This window comes from Rhinatrema bivittatum, chromosome 7 (assembly GCF_901001135.1).
Source record: "Rhinatrema bivittatum chromosome 7, aRhiBiv1.1, whole genome shotgun sequence".
Lineage (NCBI taxonomy): Eukaryota > Metazoa > Chordata > Amphibia > Gymnophiona > Rhinatrematidae > Rhinatrema > Rhinatrema bivittatum.
In genome coordinates, this window is record NC_042621.1 from 189,556,151 (window position 1) to 189,583,852 (window position 27,702).

The window sequence follows — 27,702 nt, forward strand, 5'->3', positions numbered from 1 at the left end:
GTGTGCAGAGCATGCCCTTGCATACCAGGGAAGATAAGACTCCTTTCAGTCCCGGCTGGAACTTCCTGTCAGACTTTTCTAGCATTACTCAGACATGTCTTTGTAAGACTCTGAACTATTGGCGTTTCTACCTGCTCAGACAGGACTATGGTCAGGCTAATGTAAAAAAAAACTTCTATTGACAAAAAGGTCTCCCTGGCAAACTCCGATTCTTGATTTGAGACTCGTGCTTACCCCTTCTACTTCCTACTGAATTCTTAAAGCCTCGTGTTTCTCTTCACGGCTGTTTTTGTACTCTTCAGCCTCTAACATTCCTTGATTTTCTGACTACTCAGACTACCACCTGTTTCCCGGACCTCTAATGAACTTGCTTTTTTTGAAGCCTTTCTGCCTTGCTAATAATTTTCCCTATCAATTCCCTGTAGAGTAGATCTTGTCTCCCCTTTTGCTTGCTTGCTTACTTTATGCATGCATGCCAGGGGCAGCCATACTCTGACCTGTTTATAGATTTCCAGCCCTTGCTGTCTAGCTTTGCTCATAGTCCTGACACAAATGCACAACCGTGGGACTTTCATATAACTATACATTTTAAAACTTTCAGTACTAAACTTTCAGCTAAAAGAGCCATCTCCTTTTCTGATCAGTTCACAAATGTGCACGTATTTTCTTTAGCAGGAGAACAAATAACGTGAGCGAAATTCCTCCATGCTGTGCAAATTAAAGTTGGCTACTCCTGCCAGATTGTGACCCCGGCAAGCGCAAACACTGAGCGGCTGTCAGGCCAGGGACGGATCGAGGCGGTTCCCACGGACACAGGGGTCCCCTCCGGAGAGAGCGAGCTCTTAGCGCCTTCCCCTTGAGCAGGAAAGAGAAACCGAAGCCACCCGCAGAACGAAATCCTGTTCGGGCAGGACAAAAAGGATCGCCCCGGGGAACAAGGAAGAGAGAGAGAGAGGCGATACGGCTGCGCACTGACTGCAGGGGACAGGGAGGACGACAGAGCCGAGAGAGAGCAGGTGCCGGCAGGGGCCAGGCTAGGGCGAGACCGGCGTCTTCCTGGCCGGGAGTGGGAAAGCAGGAAGTGGAATCCCCAGAAATCGGCGCTCGGCCCCGCCGGAATGGCCGCAGACGGTGGCCAAGTGCGCTACTGTGCGCGCTTCTCCTATCTCTGCCTGAAGTTCACGCTCATCGCGTACTCCACGCTTTTCTGGGTGAGTAGCACCGTGAGGATCACGGTCAGGGGGCGCAGGATACGAGCCCGGTTCCAAACTGATTTCCCCCTGTGAAGAGAGAGAGAAAAAAAACGCTTCACCAGGCTACATAAAAAGAAAAGAAAATCGCGTTATATGTATGGTAAAACTGAAATCCACATTTCTAATGGGATGTCTTTCCTGAATGCAGTGAAGGAAGCTCTCCAGTTGTGAAAATCCTGTTCCTACCTAACTTGTGCCTTCCTGTTACAAAACTACCAGCAAACTTCCTTTCAAACTCTGCTTTCAGCGCTGTCTTTCCCAAAAGTTACCCTCGGTTACTCGGGTGTTTTTCATCAGCGCGAATCCTTGTATTGCGTCCCTCCCTCTAATCTTTCTCAGCACTGGGGCTTTTTTCCCGCAAGTAATTCGCTCCCATTTCCCACTTCAGCTTTTCGCTCTCGCCTTCTCATCGAGTTTCCACCTGATGGAGTGGAGCTCCCAACACCTGCTCAAGAAGTGGAGGACTAGGACCTTGCATCTGTTTGTGTGTCTTTGACTTTTATGTCGGAGGGGGACTAACGCAGCGGCCAGATTACTCCCCCCCCGTAGAAAAATCTGTGGATTTTCTTTCTGCACCAGAACTGCTCCCCAGTGCGGCAGTGGCAGACCTCTGATGGTTAGGTTTATTGGAATAACATACAATCTGTTGTCACGGATTCTTAGGAAAAGTGAAGCGTTAAAAGAAAAGGCACGAACCCTCGTTAGCCTTCTGCGTTTTCTTTCGTTGAGAGAGGATATTCCTGCCCTCGCCTTCCCTTCCCCGGCGCGCCCAGCATTGTTTATCTAGGCAAATGTGACGGGCGGGCCTGTACCGATCCCCCCCCCCCCCCCCCCCCCCCCCCCGTGCAGGCAGCCGGCTGATAAAGCTCAGAAGACTCAAGGAAGGAGATTATTATAACCGAAACAGGCCCATGACACACAATCCACACCATTTCGGGGGGGGGGGGAAAAGTGTAAAAATATAAGAAATAAAACCTGCTTGGGGGAGGGGAAATCACAGGCATAGCAATACGATGAAATAAGGAGAGTCAAAAGCAGGCAAGTGATTTCAGGGCCAGCTGTACTAGAGGGGGGGGGGGTTTCCTCCCAGGGCCAGTGCATGGGATTAGGTGCCCGTCCCCACCTGGTTGCGCCTCTACCCCCATTAGGGGGCGCGAGCCATGTGGGGCTGCAAGTGGCAAAGCCGCAGCGGCAACGAGGAGTGCCACCCCCCCCAACTCGTGCCGCCACCCCCATTAGGGGGCATAAGCCGTGTGGGGCAGCGAGTGGCAGCGCCACAGCGGCAAAGAGGTGGCCAAGACCTAGTTCGCCTAATGCTTCCACCAGCCCTGGGGTTTCCTGTTTTGTGCCTAACTGGGGGGAATGGGGATGCTTTGTACATCTGATCATAGCTTGTAATCTGTGAGCATTGACAATCTTTGTTTTTGGCTATTTTAGATTTTTCCAAAGAGGTACATAGAAGAGACCCTTCAGGGACATTGCAGAGCAAGCCCACCTCCACTCAGGCAGCCCTTATGGTGCCTTGGAGGAGAAAGGTCACCTGGAAGGAGAGCATCTCCTTCCAGGTATACCAGGGAGCAATAATGCCCTCAAAGTGATGCAATATCCTCTCGCACCGAGGATATGTCTCCAGGGGCACATGCCCAGGAGGGAAGGGTTAGGATGGCCGTTGTAGCTGGTGATTCGATCATTAGGGATGTAGATAGCTGGGTGGCTGATGGACATGGGGTTGCTTGGTAACTTGCCTGCCTGGTGCGAAGGTGGCGAACCTCACGCACCACATAAATAGGGTTTTAGACAGTGCTGGGGAGAAGCTGGCTGTCTTGGTACTTGTAGCATCAATGACATAGGAAAGTGCAGGAGGGAGGTTCTGAAAGCCAAATTTAGAATTTTAGGTAGAACCTCCAGGGTTGCATTCTCAGAAGTGCTTCCCATTCCACGTGCAGCACCCCAGAGGCTGGCAGAGCTCCAGCATCTCAATGTGTGGATGAGATAATGGTGTAGGGAAGAGGGCTTTAGGTTTGTTAGCACCTGGGCAACATTTTGGGGAAGGAGGGGGCCTTTTCTGAAAGGATGGGCTCCACCTTAACCGGGGTGGAACCAGGCTGCTGGCACTAACCTTTAAAAAGGAGCTAGCACAGCTTTTAATGAAGATGAAGTAGAGAAGCTGACAGTCTCTCATCCCGGGAAGCAGGTTGCACGCCGAAGGGACCATAAACTTAGTTGTAATCTCTTTTGGGCTGGAACCCTCTCTAGCTGTTCCTGCCGTCTCCTTCCCCAGAGTGTGGAGTTCTGTTTATGGGAGGGAAAGAGTTAACTTTCAGGACCCCAAGTGCTAAGAGTGACTTTCCTTGGACTGTCCCTGAGAGTGGGGGTCTCACTTCTCTGTCTCTGTGTCCCCATGGAGAGGGCTTATGTCCTAAATGTGTGCTGCAGGTGCCAATAACTACTCTGAGTCACTTATTTAGTGTCCCAAAAATAGTCTTTACTGTTTTAAACACTGATGAGATGTGGCACAGCAAATTAATCTTCAGCACTGCAAAATTCCTTCTCCTTTACAGTCCTCCTTCCCTCTGTCTGTGCAGGAGTAATTTGTTACCAGGGCAGGGAAGTTTCCACCATCCACAGTATTGAAAAGTAAAGTTCCCAGGTGGACGGGGGAATCCTTAGGTGGGCAGGAAACTTCTCCAGCACTGGCAAAAATGTTAAAACTTTCCTTGGCACAGAGAGGCAATTCTCTCTCTCTCCCCAGGGGTGAAGCCATTGGATGGGTGTCCTCAGTGGTCTCAAGGGTGGATTTACTCATGATTAGCAGATAGATATTCTCTCTATGTTTTCAGACTCTGAGGGATCCCCTGGAAGCAGGCAGTGCTCCTTGCTCTAACAGGATGGAAGGGGCAGTCAAAACCTTCATCCTGGATCTCAAAAATTAAGTTAACTTAACACTGGAGTTCCTCCCTGCAGTGGGTAACCACCAACTCCATCCCCGAGGGTAAGAAAGAGTAGGTCTTCCCTAACCTGGACAGCCCCAGACACAGGGTCCCCATGCCTTGAACCCAGGTGGTGCACAAGTTCTTGCAAGGCTCCTACCACTTAAAATGCAAAAATCCCAAAAATATACCCAGAGGAAAAATCCTAACCAGCCAGGAAATGGGACTGGATAAGGAAAACCCTCCCGACCCTGGTCAGTATCCCCAGTCAGGGTAAACAACTTAAGCAAAAGCTCCTGTCTACCTCCTAACTCAAAGCAAACCATAAGGAACTGCCTCCAGAACCTCTGAAGAGGGCTGCTTTCAAAAACCTCTCAAAGGGGACAGCCATTCCAGAACCCTCGAAGGGAAGGGCTGTATCTGAATAACCTTCCCCCTATCCACTAACCTGATCTTCACTAGCTAAACTAAGGGTTCACCAGGCCATTGTCTCTGTTATTTTTTTGCTGGTTGTAATGTAAACCGAAGTGATAATTAATCTTGTTAATTGAACCTCGGTATATAAAAGTTATAAATAAATAAATAATGGGAACAGAATTAGCTGTCTGTTACAAATAATTTAAGGGGACAAAGCCAACATTGATTTAGCCAAGGGACATCTTGCCTCCCCAATCTGCTACATTTTTTGAGGGCATAAATAAACGTGTGGCTAAGAATGAGCCAATTGATATAGTGTATCTGGATTTCCAGAAAACATTTGACAAAGTCCCTCATGAGAGACTTTTGAGGAAATTAAAAAGTCATGGGATAGGGGGCAGGGTCCTATTGTGGATTGGGAATTGGATAAAAGACAGAAAACAGAGTAGAGCTAAATGGTAAAATGTTCTCAGTGGAGAAAGGTGAATAGTGGAGTGCTTGAGGGACCTGTTCTGGAACTACTGCCTTTTAATATATTTATAAATGACCTGGAAATGGGAGCAAGAAATGAGGTGATCAAGTTTGTTAGTGACACAAAATTATTCAAAGTTGTTAAATCACAAGAAGATTGTGAGAAATTGCAAGAGGACCTTGCATGACTGGAAGATTGGGCATGCAAATGGAAGATGACATGTTGTCAAGTGCAAAGTGATGCACTTAGGGAAGAGCAACCCAGATTATAGCTGCACAATGCAAGGTTCCACATTAGGAGTCACCATTCAGGAACGGGATCTAGGTGTCGTCATGGATAATATGTTGAAATCCTCTGCTCAGTGTATGGCGGCAGGCAAGAAAGCAAATAGAATGCTGGGAATTATTAGGGAAGGAATAGAGAATATAACGGAGAATCTCATAATGCCTCTGTGTCGCTTCATGGTGTGACCTCACCTTGATAATTGGGTGCATTTCTGGTCACCATATTTCAAAAAAGATATAGCAGAATTAGAAAAGGTACAGAGAAGGGCAACCAAAATGATAAACGTGATGGAATGATTCCCCTATTCAGGAAAAGCTAAAGAAGTTAACATAATAACATAGTAATTACGGCAGAAAAAGACCAAGACTGATCCATCCAGTCTGCCCTGCATGGTTCTTATGGTAGTAACTGCTGCTTCGTGCTGGTTACCCCCAAGCCTTATATTAAGAGAACTAATATTTACAAATGAAACCAAGCAACTGTCAAAATTACTGCTAATATTTTTATGGGATGAGCAGCCTTCTTGATAATTCAGACAATGCTGCTGGAATGTGCTTTGCTTTTGGTCTTGGCCATAGAAGCAGCCCTGTGCTTTTTTTCCTGATACCAGTGTATTAGTACCCTGGACCATAAAAGTTGGGGTCCAGCATGGGCTGTGGTCTGAATCCAATTCTCCTTTTTCCCTTCTTCAGCTTGGAGAAGAAACAGCTGAGGGGAGATATGATAGAGGTCTATAAAATAATGAATGGAATGAAATGGGTGAACTGAAATTGGTTGTTTACTCTTTAAAAAAGTACAAAGACTACAGGACATGCAGTAAAGTTATTAAGTAGTACATTTAAAACAAACAGGAGAACATATTTTTTTACTCATTGCCAGAGGACGTGATGAAAGCTGTTAGTGTAACTGGGTTTAAAAAAGGTTTGGACAAGTTCCTGGAGGAAAATTCCATAAACCATTATTAAGGTGGAATTAGGGAAATCCACTATTTTTCCCTGAAATAAGCAGCATGGAATCTGTCTACCCTTTGGGATCCTGCCAGGTACTTGTGAGCTGAATTGGCTACTGTGGGAAAAGGGATATGGGGCATGATGGGCCTTTGATCTGACCCAGTATGGCAAGTCTTATGTTCTTATGTAATGTCAGACTGTACCTCAGAGACTTGATTGATTACCTTGTTCAAAATATTCCACTTTTGCTAATTGAGGACTAAAGGGAGACTCACTCTGGGAAGTTTGTCAGTCCGAACTTTGAATTCTAGGTGAAAGTGTGCACCTCCAATCTCCCAGCAGAAGTGCACCTGCAAAACAGCTCCCCCTCTCTATCCATGTGAGCATCGTTACCAACATTTATGTGAGGAAGCAGAAAAATGCATGCTTGCATCTGAGGCCAGAACACCCATTAGTAAGGTCTTTTTTTTTCTTCTGGCTGCACCAGGGGAATTGAATACAGGCGGTTCCCAGGATGGAGGTTCTCCTTCAGCTAACACTGAATCTTACTGACATTTTGGAACGTTCTAGTTCTGCTAAAATAAAGCAACTCCTGGGGTTTGTTTGTTTTTTGTTTGTTTATCCCCAGGATAAGGATTTTGGTATGAAAAACGTTTGTAATAGAGCTGCCTTATTTTGTGGTTATAAGGTGTGGCTCTTCCCTGATGTTGCCAAGATGCCCTGCACCAGGACGCAGCAGATCTTGGTGCAGTATTATAATTATACGTTTCCCTTGTAAATGCATTCTGCAGTTAAATGGTGTGAAGTATGTTTGTATGTGAGCCTGCACAACTTCCAGCATTCCTGGATGCCAGGAAACCCTTCCAATCCTGATTTATTTATGGACTTCTTTTAGATTAGTAATTCCGCTTTATCCTTATTAAAGTTTTATTCCTTGTTTGGTTTTCCTCCAAACCTGCTTGGGTCCTCTCTTAAAAAGGGGGTCACTTTAAGTAAATTGCTTAATTCCTAATTGTCTTTGGTGTTGCATTTCTTATGTATTTTGTTTCTAAGTTCATATTTCTAATCAAGTTTGTTCTTGTGTTATAATTGAAATTTCATAAATCAAAAATTAAATAAACACTTCTTAGAGAGCACCCAAAAGTGGAAAATGGCCAATAGATGTGGGGATATAGTGTCTGTGTGTGTGGCCAATAGATGTGGGAATATACAGGGACTGTGTGTGTGTGTGTGTGTGTGTGTGTGTGGCCAATAGATGTGGGGATATACAGGGTGTGTGTGTGTGTGTGGCCAATAGATGTGGGGATATACAGTGTGTGTGTGGCCAGTAGATGTGGGGATATACAGTGTGTGTGTATGTGTGTGGCCAGTAGATGTGGGGATATACAGTGTCTGTGTGTGTGTGTGGCCAGTAGATGGGATATAGTGTGTGTGTGTGTGACCAGTAGATGTGGGGATATACAGTGTGTGTGTGTGTGTGGCCAGTAGATGTGGGGGATATACAGTGTGTGTGTGTGTGTGTGTGTGTGGCCAGTAGATGTGGGGGATATACAGTGTGTGTGTGTGTGTGTGTGGCCAGTAGATGTGGGGGATATACAGTGTGTGTGTGTGTGTGTGGCCAGTAGATGTGGGGATATACAGTGTGTGTGTGTGTGGCCAGTAGATGTGGGGATATACAGTGTGTGTGTGTGTGTGTGTGGCCAGTAGATGTGGGGATATACAGTGTGTGTGTGTGTGTGTGTGGCCAGTAGATGTGGGGATATACAGTGTGTGTGTGGCCAGTAGATGTGGGGATATACAGTGTCTGTGTGTGTGTGTGTGTGTGTGGCCAGTAGATGTGGGGATATACAGTGTCTGTGTGTGTGGTGTGTGTGTGTGTGTGTGTGTGTGGCCAGTAGATGTGGGGATATACAGTGTCTGTGTGTGTGTGTGTGTGTGGCCAGTAGATGTGGGGATATACAGTGTCTGTGTGTGTGTGTGTGGCCAGTAGATGTGGGGATATACAGTGTCTGTGTGTGTGTCTGTGTGTGTGGCCAATAGATGTGGGGATATACAGGGTCTGTGTGTGTGTGGCCAATAGATGTGGGGATATACAGGGTCTGTGTGTGTGTGTGGCCAATAGATGTGGGGATATACAGTGTGTGTGTGTGTGTGTGGCCAATAGATGTGGGGATATACAGTGTCTGTGTGTGTGTGTGTGTGGCCAATAGATGTGGGGATATACAGTGTCTGTGTGTGTGTGTGTGTGGCCAATAGATGTGGGGATATGCAGTGTCTGTGTCTGTGTGTGGCCAATAGATTTATTTATGTATTTATTTATTTATTTTTAATTTTTATAGACCGAAGTTCTTGTAGGAGCTACAAATCACTCCGGTTTACATATAACTTTTAAATGCCCAAAAGGAGTAGGGGCTTTACATAGAACAATAGAAAAGTAACAATAACAATGGAACAAATAGAACAAATAACTAATTAAACATAGTAATATAATAATAAAATATTATATAGAAAATAAATATAAATATAGTGTAAATACAGTATAAATACAAAAGATGAAAGCGCTCAAAATAAAGGTGCAGTTGAAAAAATCATAATAGCAAAAAACAGTGAGTTATCACTAAATTTGGGTTTATAGTCTTGACTAGGTAGCATTACATGTCTGGGAAAGCTTGACGGAAAAGCCATGTTTTTAGCTTTTTTTTTAACTCCTGATGACTTGGTTCTAGTCTTAGATCTGGGGGGAGTGCGTTCCATTGGTGTGGGCCTCCTGAAGATAGAGCTCTTTTGCTCAGTGATGATTTTACCTGTGGGGCTTGCAGCGTGCCTTTGTATGCGCTTCTTATTGGACTGGATGATGTGTGAGGTTGAAGTTGGGTGCTTAACATGATCGGAGCAAGATTGTATGTTGCTTTGTGAATGATTGTGAGAACTTTATAGAGGATCCTGTGATTAATAGGAAGCCAATGTAGGTTACGAAGGATTGGGGTGATATGATCTCTTTTATTAGAGTTTGTGAGTATTCTGGCAGCGGCGTTCTGTACCATTTGTAAGGGTTTGATGGTATTTGTGGGGAGACCGAGAAGGAGGGAGTTGCAATAATCGAGCTTAGAAAGTATGATGGCTTGAAGTACTAGCCGGAAGTCGGTGAAGTGAAGGAGGGGTTTTAGTTTTCTGAGGACTTGCAGTTTGTAAAAGCAGTCCTTTGTGGTGGGGGATATGGGGATATGCAGTGTGTTGTGTGTGTGTGTGTGTGTGTGGCCAATAGATGTGGGGATATGCAGTGTCTGTGTGTGTGTGTGTGTGTGTGTGGCCAATAGATGTGGGGATATGCAGTGTGTTGTGTGTGTGGCCAATGGATGTGGGGATATGCAGTGTGTTGTGTGTGTGTGTGTGGCCAATAGATGTGGGGATATGCAGTGTGTTGTGTGTGTGGCCAATAGATGTGGGGATATGCAGTGTGTTGTGTGTGTGTGTGTGGCCAATAGATGTGGGGATATGCAGTGTGTTGTGTGTGTGTGTGTGGCCAATAGATGTGGGGATGTGCAGTGTGTGTGTGTGTGTGGCCAATAGATGTGGGGATATATATAGTGTGTGTGTGTGTGTGTGTGGGGAGGGCAATAGATGTGGGGATACATATATTTTGTGTGTGTGTGTCTGTGTGTGGCCAATAGATGTGGGGATATATAGGGTCTGTGTGTGTGTGGCCAAATAGATGTGGGGATATATAGTGTCTGTCTGTATGTGTGTGTGTGGCCAATAGATGTGGGGATATATAGTGTGTGTGTGTGTGGCCAATAGACATCAACATCCACACACTAGCAAATAATCCATCCAAAGACTCTCAACCAAGCCTGAAACATAACACTTCACAATCAAAGATAATTTTCAGTTTCTCATTCGTCAATTATGTTATAAGTTATTTTACCCATGTATTCTGTTCCAAGTTTTTAAGTCCCTGTTCTATGTAACTTGCATTCTTCATGCATGTCTTTTTCAGTTACAATGTAAACCGAGCTGATATGCAATTCTGCATGAAGCCCGGTATATAAAAATGTTAAATAAATAAATAAATAGATGTGGGGATATATAGTGTCTATGTGTGTGTGTGTGTGGCCAATAGATGTGGGGATATATAGTGTGTGTGTGTGTGGCCAATAGATGTGGGGATATATAGTGTCTATGTGTGTGTGTGTGGCCAATAGATGTGGGGATATATAGTGTCTGTATGTGTGTGTGGCCAATAGATGTGGGGATATATAGGGTCTGTGCGTGTGTGGCTGATAGATGTGGGATATATAGTGTATGTGTGTGTGTGTGTGTGTGTGTATATATATATATATATTTCACAAACGGTACTAAAATATGTTGTGTTAGCCAGCCGCATACGCAGCGACCGGCCTTCCCTACCCAACGTTGCGCTGCCTCGCCGGGGGCAGGCCTGACTCTCCAACGTTGCGGAGGGGGTGCCCCTGCACTGCACTTCTCTTTGCGGCCCTGCTGGCCGCCAGCGTGTTTGGGAGCATGGCGGAGAAGCTGCCACCGACTGCTCCTCGTGTTGAGCTCCTTAGCCGCGCGCGCCCCTTTACTTTATTTAAAGGGCCCACAGCAGACAAAGATTGCCGGCCCTCAGAGATGATGTCATTTGATCTAGACCTACTTAAAGCAAGCTCTGACAGTCAGAGCCTGCCTTTGCAACAGGTCTCCATGCTGGTTGTATACTTCGTTGCCTCCTCTGGTGATTCTTTCGTCTTCTGGTTCCTGTCTTGTCTGTGTTCCTGATCCTGGTCCTGATATTCTTCCCTGTTCCTGTGTCCTGCATTTACTCTACTTGTTCTATGGATTGACTCCTGGACCCGACCTCGGTTTTGCCTGACCACAATACTGATCATCTCCTGGACCTGACCTCTGCTTTGCCTGACCACGCTACTGATCATCTGCAGGATCCGACCTCTGCCTTGCCTGACTACGCTATTGATTTATCTCCCGGACCTGACCGCTGCCTTGCCTTGCCTTACCATTCTTCTTTGCCTGCTGCCTGCCCTGACTCCAGCTTCTTCAATGACGCCTCTGCTATACTTATTCTGGACTTAGTCTCTCCCGCTTCGGCCTGTTCTTATACTCAGGCGCCCTCTGTCTGACTCTCGTTCCATTAGGCGCGCGGGTCTCTGGGGCTCTGCCTTGTCCAGACCAGACCTTCTACTCCTACCACTGCTGGCCCCTGGTTGACCTCCTCCTCATCCATAAGAAGACCTCAGACAGAGGCCCACCTAACTCCAGCCGGCCCCAGCACCCAAGGGCTTAACCTGCGGGGAACGAGGGCTGGTATTGGCGAAGCTCCAGTCGGCCTCCTTCAGTCAGCCAGCTCCGCCTTCCGACAGTGGGGACCCCTAAGGCTTGCCCTGCGGGTAGCGCCAACCCCACCTCGACCCAAGGGTCCACCTCCGGCATAACAAAATAGAACAAAAGACATAACAGTTTAAGGAAAATATTTGTAAATGTTGCTGTTTCCCATTTACTAAGCCAAGTTGGCAGTTTTGCATGTGGCTCATGTTATCATTTTTACGTATTTCCAAGACAAAGATGATTTGTTCAGTAGCAAAATGCTGAAACCAGTGAGTGAAAAGTCTTATATGATGCAGCTGTTCACTATCAGTCCAATCAAATAACTTAATATAAAGGAAATACACACAGGTATTTTCCTGGTGTTTATAATAAAAAGGCAGCCTTAGGTTGTTTGCTAACACAAAATTAATGGTCTGCCTTCCAACAAATTCAGAGGGGTGCAAAAAATTACGCACAGGTGTAAAACATCTCAGAGGAGAGCAAAATATCCTGTCAAGCCATCCCAGATATCAGCAAGAGAAACAATAAAGAATCATAGAACAATTTCTATGAGTGCTTTTTTCTAAAAAAAAAAAATATATTTTTTTTTTTTCACTTTTGGTCTAGGTCTATAAGCTTAATAGGAAAAAGTCACTATGCTTTCAGGTTTGGGTTAGATCTATACAGTTTATGAAAAATCTTTTATTATGATATGCCTATCCTGAAAATATGATTGCTATAGGCTGAGCAGTTTGAGAGCAGGGCTGGCTCTAGTGCAAATGGCTCCCTGGGCAAAAAACACTCCCCCCCCCCCCCCTCCTCCAACTGATGGTGTTTCCCCGGGCCTCTCTTTAGCCACAACAAGATGGCGTCCACTGTGGCTTCTTCAACTGTGGCAGGATGGAATCAAGTGTGGCTCCATCACTGCGGGATGCTGGCAGTGCCTTGAATGCCCCTCAACTCATGGCTCCTCAGGCGACCACCCACTGCATCCTACCCAATCACTGGCCCTGTTCAGAAGATAATAATGTGTACACAGACAGACAGACAAAGTGAGTGAATACACAAGCAACTTTCTGTTTAGAAAAAAAAAAAGACTAAAAATGTCACAGGCCAGATATCTCCAGACAGCCGTTTCATGTGGGTCAGGATTTTTACAGAATAGAAACCTTAGGGACTGATGTAGTAAAAGATTTTTACTCATTTTGATGGTAATTTTCCCTAAGCCACCTCTTGGCAAAAATACATAGGAAACTTTGTATCTGTGCAAATATTCTGAATTTTCACAGAAAGACCTGGGTTTTTTCTCTTTCTAAATTCATAAAACTTATGCAAGTACTCGTGCACTTTACCGTTCATTATCTGTGGTTGGAGTTAGGAGGAACGCTTTGGAAAGGCCATTCTTGGGTGTCCGTTATCTACGCCAACCGGGAAGGCATCCATGCTTGTCTGCGAAGACTCCGCACATCCTTGATAACTGAACGACCAAGTCAGCCGGAAGCACGGACGCCTTGGAAAGGCCTTGGGCATTCAGATGTCAAGGATGTGTGGAGCCTTCCTGGATACCCAAAGGAGGGACGCTTTGGAAAGGCCGTTCTTGGGCATCCGTTATCTACACCGACCATGCTCACGGTGTCCGCGAAGACTCTGCACATCCTTAATAACTGAACGTCCAAGACAGCCGGAAGCACGGACGCCTTGGAAAGGCCTTGGGCATTCAGACGTCAAGGATGTGTGGAGCCTTCCCGGATACCCAAAGGAGGGACGCTTTGGAAAGGCCGTTCATGGGCATCCATTATCTACACCGACCATGCTCACAGTGTCCGCAAAGACTCTGCACGTCCTTAATAACTGAACGTCCAAGACAGCCGGAAGCACGGACGCCTTGGAAAGGCCTTGGGCATTCAGACGTCAAGGATGTGTGGAGCCTTCCTGGATACCCAAAGGAGGGACGCTTTGGAAAGGCCGTTCTTGGGCATCCGTTATCTACACCGACCATGCTCACAGTGTCCGCGAAGACTCTACACATTCTTGACAACTGAACATCCAAGGCAGCCGGAAGCAAGGACGCCTTGGAAAGGCCTTGGGCAGCAAGGGCAGTATCTGGCACAAGGAGAGAGGGATGTAAATGACAGAGAACAGAGCCTGGTAAAGAAATTCAAAACATTTATTGACACATTTAGAAAAAAAATAAAAATAATATATAATGCGTTTGGACGCCGGGTACATCTATCATCCTTTGATCACAGCTCCTGAAATAAAACACAAAACAGGATTTAGCTTTTGCTCCCCAGCCATCGGATTTAGGAGAGGCCAAGGGGGGTAGTGCAAGCATTTGGAGTAGGTGGGATATTGCAAGGCCGAGATGACAGGGGGAGACTCCAATCAAGCCTACTGTAATAATAAGGAAAATATAAAAAGGTTTTTCAGAGGCATTTTGTTGAATCAGGACTGTATGAATATCCTGACAAGGGGTCAAGGGTTATAGGTGTAATTGATAACTTACAGGAGAAATAAGTCGCAATGATCCTTCTGCGAACATTAGGAATGTGAATCGTTTTTCTGATGATTGAAAATATCGTCACATGGTAGGAGCAATGGATGGCCCACGCCATGTTTAAAAATGGCACGGGCCATCCATTGCTCCTACCATGTGATAGGGGCCGGCCAATGGCACCGATAGCCCCTGTCACATGGTAAGAGCAAAGGGCCTTTGGCACCATTTTGATTAGTGGCAGCCGACGGCTCGAGAGCGGGAGATTGTACCCGGGACCCCCGCTGGACCATCAGGTACTTTAGGAAAGTTTTTGGGGGTCAGGAGTGTGGGGGAAGCTAAATGATGTGTTTTAAGGGGTCGGGTGGGTTTTTTGTTTATCGGCTCGGACGCAGCCAATTAAAAAAAAACAAAAAACGATCGGACCGCACACAAAAAATTTCCCAATGGTCCCCGAACCCGGAATCGGAACCGATTCCGGTTCTGATTCACATCTCTAGCGAACATCATAGCCCCTCACTGTGTGCATCACATACACCTTGCACATTCATTGAATGGATTTGCTTGCAGTTCCGGAAGGAACTCTTCTCTTCTGACTTCGGGGTCAATGCAATATGGGTGTAGCCTATGGCACCCAACACATTTGGCATGAACCCACTGCGGATCTCCTGCAGTTGCACTGGGTCCTCAGGAAATGTGATGTACTTCTTCATCTGCCTCATCATTGCCTTCAAGACCTGTGCGAAATGCTGCAAGAAAAAGGCTTGGGTCATCCCCGCAACGATACCAACCGGATTTTGAAAACTTCCTGTGGTGAAAAAATGTAAAGCACCCAGACGTTTTGTCAACCCAGTTCCTGCCCTGGGAAGCTTGCTGGGCAGACTAGATGGATCATTTGGTCTTTTTCTGCCGACAATACTACGTTACTATGTGTGTCTTGGCTTGGCCCCCCTCTCTTACTTCACTGCAAAATTTCACAGAGACAGTGGTGGGGCTTTCAGTGCTTCCCTAGCCCTTCTTTTGACAATATGAGTCCTCTCTATATCCACCACACTGCTTGCCCCATGAAGGCTGATGTGCCACATGACTTTTTTTTTATTGTAGGTGTGCCTTGGGCATGAAAAGGGTAGGAAACACTACCATAAACTATAAAACAAACATTAAAAATAAATTATAAATATACAAATGAATCTTGTATCTGAGTTACCTGCTTCACAGGACAGACAAGTAAATTCTGTGGAAATTGAAAACATTTTTATTTGAACAGGTTTTTTTCTGGTCATCTGACTGATAGCAATGGTTTTCAGTAGCATTTTTGCATTTTTTTTAACTTAGTTTTCATTTAATTTAGTTTTTATTGTGTAATAATGTTTTATGTTTGACTGTTAAAGTGAGTAAAGCTTTTCAAGATTGTTAATGGTTTACTGTACACCGCTGAGAACAGCTAAAAATGATGAGGTAGATTTTCAAAGGCCTGCACGTACGTCCCTGTGTGCGTGATTTCCGGCGCGCACACATGGACGCGGTGATTTTATAACATGCGCACGGCGACACGCGCATGTTATAAAATACGATTCCCGTGCTCACATGCGCACCCGATTTTAATATTGGCGTGTGGGTGGCGTCTCACATGCGCAAGGGCGGGGATTTAAAAAAAATAACGCGTGGCGTCATGATCGGGCCTACACCAGTTCTCTCCCAGTTAAGGAGTGGACGGGAAGGAACTTTCCTTATCCCCCTTTCTAGCCTTCCTCGCTTTTCCCCTCTCCTCCCCGACCCCTAAACCTATCCTATCGTAATCTTTTGTGTTTTAGAACTTACCCGTTCCTCCGAGCAGGAGTAAGTTCCACGTTCCGGCCAGCTGCGGGCGCGCGCTTCCCCAGGACAGGGCTTAATGGCCGCTGTCCTGGGCGGCCTCCCCGGCCCGCCCCTTTCAAGGAGCCTGGCACTTCTGTGCGTATCGGGAGATATGCGCATGGCTTTGACCGTTTTTAAAATGCACTCGGCGCCCTCTTAGCCCTGCCATGCACGTATCAACCAGTTTTTGCGCGCGCCAGGCTTTGAAAATTTGGACTTATATGAGGTGGATTCAAAATCCTGTAAAAGAAATACATTGTAGGTTAATGGTTACATTTAAAGCAGCACTTCGATGTAGCCAGCATGACTGTGTGCTCTGCTGGAGGGCTGCTCCATGGATGAAGAGGGCTAATTTAAAACTCTTTGGCTACCTTCATACTCGGGGGGGGGGGGGGGGGGGGGGGTAGAGAAGGAGAGGCGGTACCTCATGCTCAAGAGTTGAAAACGCCTTTCCCAGGAGAGCTGAAAGTCCTGGCTGGACCTAGAAGGATCCTCCTCCTGGAGGAGGGGGATGTGCATTGTGCGGACAGTCCCAGCCAGGAAGAAAACCATCTGCGCTGCTCCCTAATGCAGAGGTAAATAGCGTTTTATTCAGAAAAATTATTTTACTTCTTTATGATAATTATTTTACTTCTTTATGATAATTAGCACACTCTACTGAAAGCAGAGAGGGAGCACACTCTACTGAAAGCAGAGAGGGAGCACCTCGGTGCAGATGATTTTTCAGTTGATGATGCTCAAGCTTAATTTTAGGATGAGAGTCGTTAGTTTACTGTATATTTGTATTTTTGTGGTTATTTTATGAATGTATCTTGTGCAATACATGCTGGACATATGTAATGGAAGATGCAGAATATAAACAAATAAATAATGTGCTGCTTTAAGACAACATGAGCTCAGATAAGCTATTGATGGATTCACATGGGTAGCCGGAAGTTTTGCTGAACTGAACGTTTGTATGTTGGAATAGAGAGTAGATAAATAGTGGAGTAGGCTCCTCATTCTTGACTATGTGCCTCTGTTTGCTCTTCTTGCAGTTGATAGGATCATTTGTGCTTGCTGTTGGCATCTATGCAGAAATTGAAAGGCAGAAATATAAAACCCTCCAAGGCGCTTTCCTCGCCCCCGCAATTATTTTAATATTGTTGGGCATCGTAATGTTTGTTGTATCCTTCATTGGAGTGCTGGCTTCCCTCCGAGACAATTTAACCCTTCTTAAAGTGGTAAGCATCCTCTGTTTTTATTTCTGCATGTAGCTGCTATTGTAAAGATACTCTGTGATAAATGCCATTTGTGTGTCGGAGTGTAACATGTCAGTACTACTACTACTGCTCATTTCTGTAGCGCTGAACAGATAAACATAAGCAACAGTCCCTGCTTTATGGAGCTTACGATCTAGCAAAGGCCACATGTTTCAGGAAATGTATTTATTACAGAAAACATGGTTAAAATCAACAAGACTATGATCGGAAAGAGCCAGGGTTTAATGCTTAAAAGCAGCCTCCAAAAGTTGGGTTTTTAGGTGGGATTTTAATATGGCCAGAGGAGCAAGCATGGTGCTCTATCTCAGAAAAGCTATTCCAGGGGGGGCGCTGTTCGCGGCGCATGCGAGTGAACGTGTGACTGATTCGCTCCGCGAACCCTCCCGCCAAAAGACCTTAAACTTTGCTTCTACTCGCTCAAAAATCCGGCGAAACACGTCCAATCGTAAGTGGAACCCCAGGGCAGGACACCGCGATGGCCAGCAAGCGCAAAATTACTGAATTGCGGCGCTTCTCTTACGAACCGCTGTCGGGGGATGCAGGGCAAGATGGCGCCGGGGCCGAGGACCGTGACCCGTGCGATCAGGGGGCGGATATCGAGCAGGCCGCGGAATCCCACCAGCCGAACCCACAGCATGACTCCTCGGAGGTCCTCACGCGCTCTGAGGCCCGAAACTGGTTCCTAGAAATCCGGGCCGACTTGAAGCAGCACAGGGATGCCCTCATGGCGTCCATAGCGGATTTAAAGGAGGACCTGGCTGCCCTGGGGAATAGGGTGGATGAGGTTGAAGTCAGGCTGGACAGCCAAGGGGACTCTATTAATTCCCTCATCTCCCAACAAACTACTTGCTCGTCGGATTTACTTTCCCTGCAAAGCAAGGTGGAGGACCTAGAGAACCGCAGCCGGCGCAATAATTTGCGCATCAGAGGGGTGCCAGAGCTTCCAGAGTATGCTGGCGCAGCGGAGACGGCCGTACAAATTTGCACTTTTATTCTCCAACAAATACCGGAGGAAGCGGCGTCGACAGCTGCCAGTGACGATGCTATCCGCTTTGAGCGGGCGCACAGAGCACTGGGGCCCAGAGCGGATCAGAGGCCGAGAGATATAGTGCTGTGCTTTACTAGCTTTCCTCTTAAGGAACGGATATATAATGCGGCCAGGACCCTGAAAGAACTCAAATGGCAAAATCATCAAATCTCCATATTTCAGGATCTATCACCAGTCACCCTGAAGAAAAGATTCGATTTGCGGGAAGTTACAGCGCAGCTGCGTGAGGGGAACATTCGCTACCGCTGGACTTATCCCTTTGGCCTCTCTTTTCAAGTCCAGGGTGTGAGCTATAAAATTACTTCCCTGGAGGACGCGCCTGGAGTGTTTTCCAAGGCTCAGCTGCCAGTGCACTTTCAGCATCCCCATCCGAAGCTGACGCACTCCCGGAGGGACGAGGCGCCCAGGTGGCAGAGGGCGGAAAAAGGAGGACGTCGCCTGAGGAGACAGACTGGGCCGCCTGGTGTCGGTGCTCCAGACAAGGGTTGACATTTCTTTTTATTTTCTTTTACCAAGAAAGTTTGGCTTATCTCAGCCCTTACGAGTGATGCCCCAGTGATCACAGCCACTTCACTACGATGGAAGGGACTCTTCTGCGGTTCTTTTGGATTTTGCTACTGACTGGTCCATGGGACACATGAAGTGCTGCCACACTGTTATTGTTCTATTTAGGTCTTTTTTCTGTTTATCTCTTGCTTCTGGTTCATTAGGCGGGAGGGGGAAGTGGGGGGGTGGGGTCATCTTCGCATGCACCACAATAGACCTCCAATGGTGGAGTATCCCTTCGCGAGGGCATGGGATACTATTGGATTTCCTGGGGGACACACTGGTATTCATTGGTTATCGGGAATGGTTGGTGTGGCTACTCATGTGGGCGGTGACAGGCGTCGGACAGGAGATGGGCGCACTCTCGCTGGGATGACCTCACGTATCTGGGGTATCTGGTCTGAGGTACTGGAGGCTGGTTTGGGAGGGGGGGGTGAACCCCCTACTTTCGGAGGTCCTTATGGCGACTAAAATAGTATCCCTTAATGTTAAGGGCCTTAACACGCCGCGTAAGCGACATTTATTACAGAGGGAACTTCTCCGGCAAGGGGCGGGAATAGTCTTTATACAAGAAACGCACATTCGGAAACATCATCAAAAATTATTGCACTTCCCGCAATATACAGAGGCGTTATGGGCAGCCAGCACGAAATCTGCTAAGTATGCGGGGGCAGGTATACTTTTTGCGTCCGCTTTTGCTCACGAGACACTGTTTTCTATCTGTGACCCCCAGGGGAGATTTGTGCTGGTTAAGATTCGTGTGGGTAAACAGGTTATTACACTGGTTAATGTCTATTTTCCTAATACTTCCAAGACCCACTTTCTCCAGGAGCTTCGTGCCTTATTGCGCAGTCATGTGGAGGGGGAACTTATAATAGGGGGTGATTTCAACTTTGTACAGGTCCCCATGCTCGACTCCAGTTCCGGGAAGGTTTCTGACCCTCAAACTCGACGCAGCTGGGGTGAGCTCTTGGAAGACTGGAACCTAGTGGATGTTTGGAGGGTCAGATATCCGTCGTCTCGAGCTTATACCTTTTACTCCCACGTTCATAGTACCTATACTCGCATAGATTGCTTTTTTATGTCCAAAACCCTTCAAAATTCGGTAACCCAAACTGATATTGATAACATTACTTGGTCGGATCATGCCCCAATTTGGTTGCTGTGTAATTTTAGGGATTTAGACAGGGGGTTCCGGCCCTGGCGTCTTAATGACTGCCTGCTCAAAGACGCTACCTTTACCGCTCAACTGGACTCTACGTTGAAAGACTATTTTCAGACCAACCAAACAGAGGGTATGTCCCCAGTGGTTGTGTGGGAATGCTCCAAAGCGGTGGTCAGGGGGGAGTGCATAGCCCGTGCAGCACACTGTAATCGGGAAAGGGAGGGTAATCGTGCAGCATGGCTACAGGAATTGGCCTCCGTGACACAAATTCATAGTCGAACTCAGTCAGAGGTCGCCTACCGGCGAATTTTAGCCCTCAAGGACAAATTGCGAGCTCTTGATGATACTGCTATCAGCCATCAATTGACGCTTCTTAAACATCAATTCTATGAGGGGGGGAACAAGGCGGGAAAGTTTTTGGCCCGGCAGTTAAAAGCGGTGCAATCTAGGACGACCATCCCCAAGATACAAAAAGCTCCAGGGGCTATGCTTACCGTGTCCGAGGAAATAAGGCGAGCCTTCACTGACTTTTATTCTACCCTGTACACACGGGATTCTACTATTAGTGAGGCGGCTATGGAGGGTTACCTCAACACGGTACAGTTACCGGTCCTTAGTGAGCAATGGCACCAACATTTAGAAAGACCCTTGGCGGTGGAGGAGGTCTTAGCCGCCATCAAGCTCCTTAAACCTGGCAAGGCACCTGGCCTAGACGGATTCACGGGTGGGTACTACCGTCAATTTGCCTCTCAACTTGCTGAGCCCCTCACTAGGGCCTTTAACTCTCTTCTTGAGGGTAAGACTTTAACGGCCGACTCTAATACCGCTGGAATTACGGTGTTGGCAAAACCGGGGAGGGACCCCACTAAATGTAGTTCCTATCGCCCCATCTCCCTAATCAATATTGACTTGAAAATCTTGGCCAGAGTTTTAGCGGCCAGGCTTAATGGGGTCCTTCCTGAACTAATCCACAACGACCAAGTGGGTTTTGTTCCGGGCCGCCTGGCGGCGGACAATGTGCGGCGGATAGTTAACATAGTTGATTTAGTCCACCAACAGCAAATACCAGCAGTGCTTTTGGCGTTAGATGCAGAAAAAGCGTTTGACCTGGTTCACTGGGGGTTTTTATTTAAAGTATTGGGCAAGATGGGCTTTGGGGTTACTTTTTTGAACTGGATACGGAAGCTTTACGAGGCTCCTTTAGCCCGGGTCAAGGTTAATGGTGGTTATGGTCCTCCCTTTGCTATCCAGAGGGGAACGAGGCAGGGTTGTCCGTTATCGCCCCTCCTTTTTGCATTATTTCTAGAACCTTTTGCCATTAGGATACGGGCGGCGGAGAATATTACAGGGATCTGGGGAGGTACAGTTCAATCCACAATTTCACTTTTTGCAGATGATGTCATGCTGACCCTCTCTGACCCAGAGAAGTCTTTACAAGGCGTGATGGCTGAACTGCGAGGTTTTTCGGCGGTTTCTGGGATGCGCATTAACTATGATAAGTCAGAAATCCTTAACTTAACGCTCCCACCTGCTGCGGCAACAGCTCTTAAAACGCAATTGCCTTTCCTGTGGGCCCCCTCCTATTTGAAATATCTTGGGGTTAAGATTGGTCCTCATGTTAGCCAATTATTTAATCTCAATTATACTCCCTTGGTGGCTAATATTCGAGAAAATCTAAGACGCTGGGATCGTCAGATATTCTCATGGATGGGTCGGTTGGCCATTCTTAAAATGAACGTTCTACCACGGTTTCTGTACTTCTTCACTACTATCCCTATCAGCGTACCCTCTGCCCAGCTTAAGCAATGGCAGCAATTAGTCTGTGGCTTTATATGGAGGAAACGCCCACCACGGGTGGCGAGATCTATCTTGTATTTACCTAAGGATAGGGGGGGTCTGCATCTTCCTAATTTATTATGGTATTACAATGCGGCCCAGTTGCGCGCTTTGGTGGCCTCCCATGGAACTAAAGATATTCCTCAGTGGGTGAGGTTTGAGCAAGGGTTGCTAGGGTCCCTCCCTATTACGGCGTTGCCGTGGCAGCCTCCCAATACTTGGGGCAAGTTTGAGTATTTTCCCTTTGCTTTGCGTACTACCATGCAGATCTGGCACGGTTGGCAATCTAAGCTGGTCGGCCCTGAACAACTATCTCTACTCACCCACTTATTTACCAATACGGTCGTCCCTCTTTCCGAGTGCTCTGTGGGTCTGGGACAGTGGCGGCAGTCTGGGATTTTACGCTTGGGGCAGATGATGCACCAGGGACAGATTCTCTCCAGACACCAACTTGCTGATCTGCACCCTGGGAGAACCTTTGACTTTTTGGTTTATGCTAGAATCTCCTCCTTCATACGCACTAGCCTGAGGAAGGGTTCCCTGAGGGCTAAGAACACCCTATTTGAGACTTTGTGCCAGCATGCCTCGGTTCTCAAGGGGATTATATCCAAAATTTATACCATGTTTACTAATATCGCTCCGGTGGTCCACAAGTATAGGGCGCTATGGGACTTAGATTTCCCGGGTAGTTTGGACGATCGGGATTGGGATCATATTTATACTTTAGCTGGCAAATGTTCTATCTCAGCGAGTGTACAAGAGAACTGTTATAAAATGCTCTATCGTTGGCACTATACACCCATGGCCCTACATAGATTTTACTCTCATATGCCCGATGGATGTTGGAGAGAATGCGGGGCGCAGGGCACTTACCTTCACATTTGGTGGTCCTGCCCTCGTGCTCAGACCTACTGGCAGGGGCTGTTCCAGTGGATCTCCCAGCTTTTAAATGTGCCCTGTGTGGCACAGCCCTGGCATGTGCTACTGGGGGTCCCTATGCCGGATCTACACACGACAACACAGAAACTGATTTTACAAATTTTTATTGCAGCTCGGACAGAGTTGGCTATCCACTGGAAGCAAATTCAGGCCCCCACACTTGCGGCGGTTCAACACCGTCTTTTCTTACTATGCCAAATGGGTAGGCTCACTGCAGTCCATCAGAATCGTATACCTTCCTTTCAAGCGGTTTGGGGCCCCTTTCAAAAATGGCTTGCGGACGCTCCTCTTCAATGAGGTCCCAAGGCGCAGTCTTGAAGTGTTCATCGGCCTGCCGCTGGTGCCACTTGTAGTCTCATTTGCATATATGTACCACTGTTTTCTGTTAGCAGTAATACCAGTGTGGGGTGGGGAGGGGGGAGGGGGTTGGGGGGATATTTCTGGTTCTACTTCATGTACTGGTCTGATCTGTTTCATTTTTACATGCAGTTTATCATTGGGGAAGCTGTTTTGCCTTTTCATCTTTCCTGCATTGGATGGCTGCAGTACTGTATTGGCATGATTATTGTGCTCATGTTTGTTCCTCTTTCGGTTATCACAAATATCCCGTTGCAGTAGGTTCCGCTGCTAGTATGTAACTCGCATGTTGTTGTTTTTTGTGACCTGCAAATAAAAACAGATTATATACAAAAAAAAAAAAGAAAAGCTATTCCAGACATATGGTGTAGCCAGATGGAAAGTGTAGCATCAGGATTTGCCAATGGAGGAGAAGGGCGCAGATAAGAGTGCCTTATCCAACCAATGGAAGAGATAAGAGAGGAGACTGAGGTACTGCAGGGTGAAGGCACCTAGAGGTAAGGGAAGCTTGAACTGATTTTTATAAACAGTATTATACTCTAAGTCAGCATAAATGACTTTATAAGGTATTGCATGTCTGTTGGAGAAAAAAATGTACCTTTTCTTTATGACCTCAAAGGGATGCTCCTGATATTTTGCCTGATATTTATCTGGCGGAGCTTCCTCACAACATTTTGCTGCAAAACGCATGTTAAAGAAAGCTGGCACGAACCAGGTAAAAGCTGTACTGGGTCTGGGCTCTCAGTCATGGCTCTTTCTCACAGGACAAGCAGGATGGTTGTCCTCACAAATGGGTGACATCGAGGATGGAGCCCAACCACGGAAAACGTCTGTCAAAGTTTCTGGAACTTTGACTGGCCCCTACTGGGCATGCCCAGCACGGCACTAACCCTGCAGCCAGCAGGGGGTCCCCCTTCAGTCTTCTTTTTTCCGCGCAGCAGTAGCCACGCGGTTAAGGAGCTCTTACTACATTCCGCGGTGTTTCGGTAAGTTTTTTTTTGCCGTTTTTTCGCGATTACCGTCGAGTTTGGCCTTCGCAGCCTGCTGGCCGTCGACCGTCCCGCGGCTAAATTTTTGGTCAATGGCCATGGCGTCGGGGTTCCGTCGGTGCCCAGATTGTACGCGCACCATGTCTATCACAGACCCTCATAGAGTCTGTGTATTATGTTTAGGGAGTGAGCATGATGTCCTGACTTGCACCAAATGTGCCCTTATGACACCAAAAGGTCGCAAAGCCAGAATGGAGAAGATGGGACTCCTATTCCATGCTCACACTCCGATGCCGTCCATCGCATCGACGTCCTCAGAACCGGCACCGTCGAAGTCCTTCCATCGTCGGCAACCTCCCGGTGACCATCTGCCATCGACGTCTCCACGACCATCGACTCCCGTCCCTTCCCCCGATGATCGTGGGGATCGGAGGGAAAAGCATCGTCATCGACATCGCAAGTCTTGGACCATCGAGGAATCGAAGTCATCAACCTCGGTACCGTCTGAGCCGCCACCGAAGAAGTCTCGATCAGAAGAGGCACCGTCCACCTCTGTTTCTGAGACACTGAGGCAACCCTCTCCCCATCGGGGTTTGGGAGCCGCGATTCCACCGGTGACGGTGGTCCCTCCGGCTCAGCCTCAGCCTCCCTCTTCCGTCGGTGGTGAGAATTATTTGAGGATCTGGTGGGTAAAAGGGCAAGCCCTGTAGGAGGTTGGACTGATTTTTCCACCAGGCAAGAGACAGATGGAGTGCATCGGTGATGCGAACAATAGTCGACAGAGGCTGAGTGGCTTGGGTCCATTGTGATTTCAGAGTCCATTGCATGACTCTCATGGCCAGACGGGCCATTGGAGTCACATAAACTGAGGAGGCCATGTGTCCCAGCAGGATGAGAAATTGGCGAGCTGTTGCTGTGGGTTGAGACTGCAACTGGCAAGCTAGGGACACAAGGGTTTGAACACGTTGATGAGGAAGGAAGGCTTTTGCCTGTAAAGTGTCAAAGTCTGCTCCAATGAAGGATAAGGTTTGAGATGGGAGTAAGTAGGATTTCTCATAGTTGACAAGAAATCCTAGAGAAATTAGAGTTCGGATTGTCAGGGTCAGAGAAGACCGAGCGGTTTGCTGGGTTGTGGCCCTGATCAACCAGTCATCCAAGTAGGGGTAGACATGGACGCCTGCCTTCCTGAGGAACGCTGCAACCACTACGAGACATTTGGTGAAAACTCGTGGTGCGGATGCTAGGCCAAATGGGAGCACTCGGTATTGATAGTGGTTTTGGCCTACTAGAAATCGGAGGTATTTGCGATGAGACTGAGTTATCGCAATGTGGGTATAAGCGTCTTTGAGGTCTAGAGAGCAGAGCCAGTCCTCTCTTTGCAGCAGAGGGAGAAGCGAGCCCAGGGTTACCATCTTGAACTTTTCTCTGTGAAGGTACTTGTTGAAAGCCCGTAGGTCCAGGATTGGTCGAAGTCCTCCTGACGTTTTTGGGATCAGAAAGTACCTGGAATAGAACCCTAGTCCGTGTTGCGAGAGAGGAACGGGTTCTATAGCGTTGGACTGGAGGAGAAGGGAAACTTCCTGCTCTAGAAGAACAGAGTGGTCGGTAAGTCTCCACGCTTGTAGAGGTGGAGAGTCCGAAGGAAGAGTTAGGAAGTTTAGATGGTAACCTTGTGCAATTATCGCTAGCACCCATTGATCTGTGGTGATGCGATGCCATGTTTTTGTAAAGTGGCTTAGTCGACCTCCTACTGGTATGTTTGGTAGAGGGACTAGGCATCTGCTCTCTAAGTGAAAGTCAAAACCCCGACGCAGGGCCTGGTTGCAGAGCTGTTGTGGGCTTTTGCTTTCGAGGTTGGCGAGGCTGAGGCTTTTGATATGGCCTCGTTGACCTAGACTTGGTGTGTGGGGGATAATACTTCCGTGGACGGAAGAATGACTTTTTGGGTTCCCTCTTAAAAGGTTGTTTAGAAGGGAAGTCAGAAGGAGTCCATCCAGGGCGTGTCTGGGGAGCCCTTTGCCTTCGATCTCGAGGAACTGAGGAGTGAGAGACTAGTGCAGCATTTCTCTCCAACGGGAGACTTGGGCAAGTCAATGCTGAAAGGAGATGCACGTCAAAGTCCCTCGCTTCTGGCGTCGACCTCTTTGGTAGAGGGGAAGCTGCTTCAGGCCTAGTTGCTCGAGACATTGGTGTTGCAGATCGGGTGAGCACTGTTTATAGAGTTTCTTTGAGCAAAACGTGACTTACTACACTAGAATGTATTGGGACTGCTTCGGTTCCCCTTGAAAAATCCATTTCATCTCTGGTAGATGTGACTTCTGATATTAACCGACATATTCGGTTAATAAAATTTTCCTATTTTGGTTATATTTCCTCGATCGATTTCATTAAAAGATATACCTCTGAAGTACTTAAAATGTCCTCTGTGGCGACCCCGCCTATTGCCAAGGCTTACTATGTATTATCTGGAACAAGACAAAATGTACCTAATCAAGCTCAAGTTCACAATTTAAGTCTAACTGAACTTTTAGAAACATCATGTGAAGTTCAAGTGTCTAACAGAGCTACTCTCATGGTTTCTTTTGTTTTTGCTCAAGATCGGGACTCTGTTTTGAGTCTTTTCTTTCAAAATAGTACCATTTTATTTTAAGGGCAAAAAATCTGGATCTACCCAGATATTACCAGGGTAACTCAGGATCGTAGGAATAATGTTTTGGCTATGCGTTCTGAAGTTGTGGCATTGGGGGCAGAATTTTCTTTACAGTCTCCAAGTAAATGTTTGCTGAACCATCCTAATGTGAAGTATGTTTACTTTTATCCCTCCCAATTAAGATCCTATCTAGACGCTCAAGTTAATAGCGGCTAGTGCCTGTTATTTTGGCTTTATTGTTAATGCGATGCTGGTCCTCTCAGTTTTCTTTTTATGTCTTACCTTTTTATTATGCTCCTTTGTTCTTGACTCCTCCCATTTACCTTAAGATAAGAGGAGTTTATTTCTTTTGGGAACTTTCTGTGCTTGATTCAATTTATATAATTTTTCTTTGATCCTCTCAGCCTTTTCTGTAACAAGGACTCTTGTTTATGTATTTAAATGCAATAAAAATAAAGTTAAAAAAATATCAATATATCCACAAATCAATTTTTGAGCTTCACCTTCCAAAGCAATCGTCTCAAACCCTGCAGCTAAATGCCAGAGAAATGGAGGCTTGCTTGTTTTCTTGTAGTCCCATCCAGACAAAAAATAATTTCTCCCCCTCATCATCCCAGAACCCCACAACTTTTCAAACTCAGGACATTAAAAAAGGGAGGTGGAAAGATGAACACATCCTGCAGTGATGTACACTGACCACCAGGTGTCACCCTACCTCCATGGGACCGGCTAGTCAGTTATTTTGTTTTATTTATTTATTTAAAGGCTTTTATATACCGGAGTTCATGCACTTGTGCATACCACTTCGGTTTTAAAGAATCTTTAACTGCATACCACTTCGGTTTTAAAGAATCTTTAACATCCATGACTTATCTTCCTCCAGTGTCATTACAACCATGTAATCCTCTTTTTTTCAAATCATTATTTTGT

General features: G+C 46.8%; 1 protein-coding gene across 1 annotated transcript in view; it reads left to right on the top strand.

Moving 5' to 3' along the window:
- The first annotated feature begins 791 nt into the window (after positions 1–791).
- The window catches only part of TSPAN15 (tetraspanin 15), a 77,983-nt gene continuing 51,072 nt past the window's right edge, over positions 792–27,702 (top strand). Inside the window, exons 1-2 of the mRNA XM_029609668.1 lie at positions 792–1,211; positions 17,018–17,203. Of these exons, the coding sequence (XP_029465528.1) occupies positions 1,119–1,211; positions 17,018–17,203 (279 nt within the window). The 5' untranslated portion in view covers positions 792–1,118. The remainder of the gene's footprint in view (positions 1,212–17,017; positions 17,204–27,702) is intronic.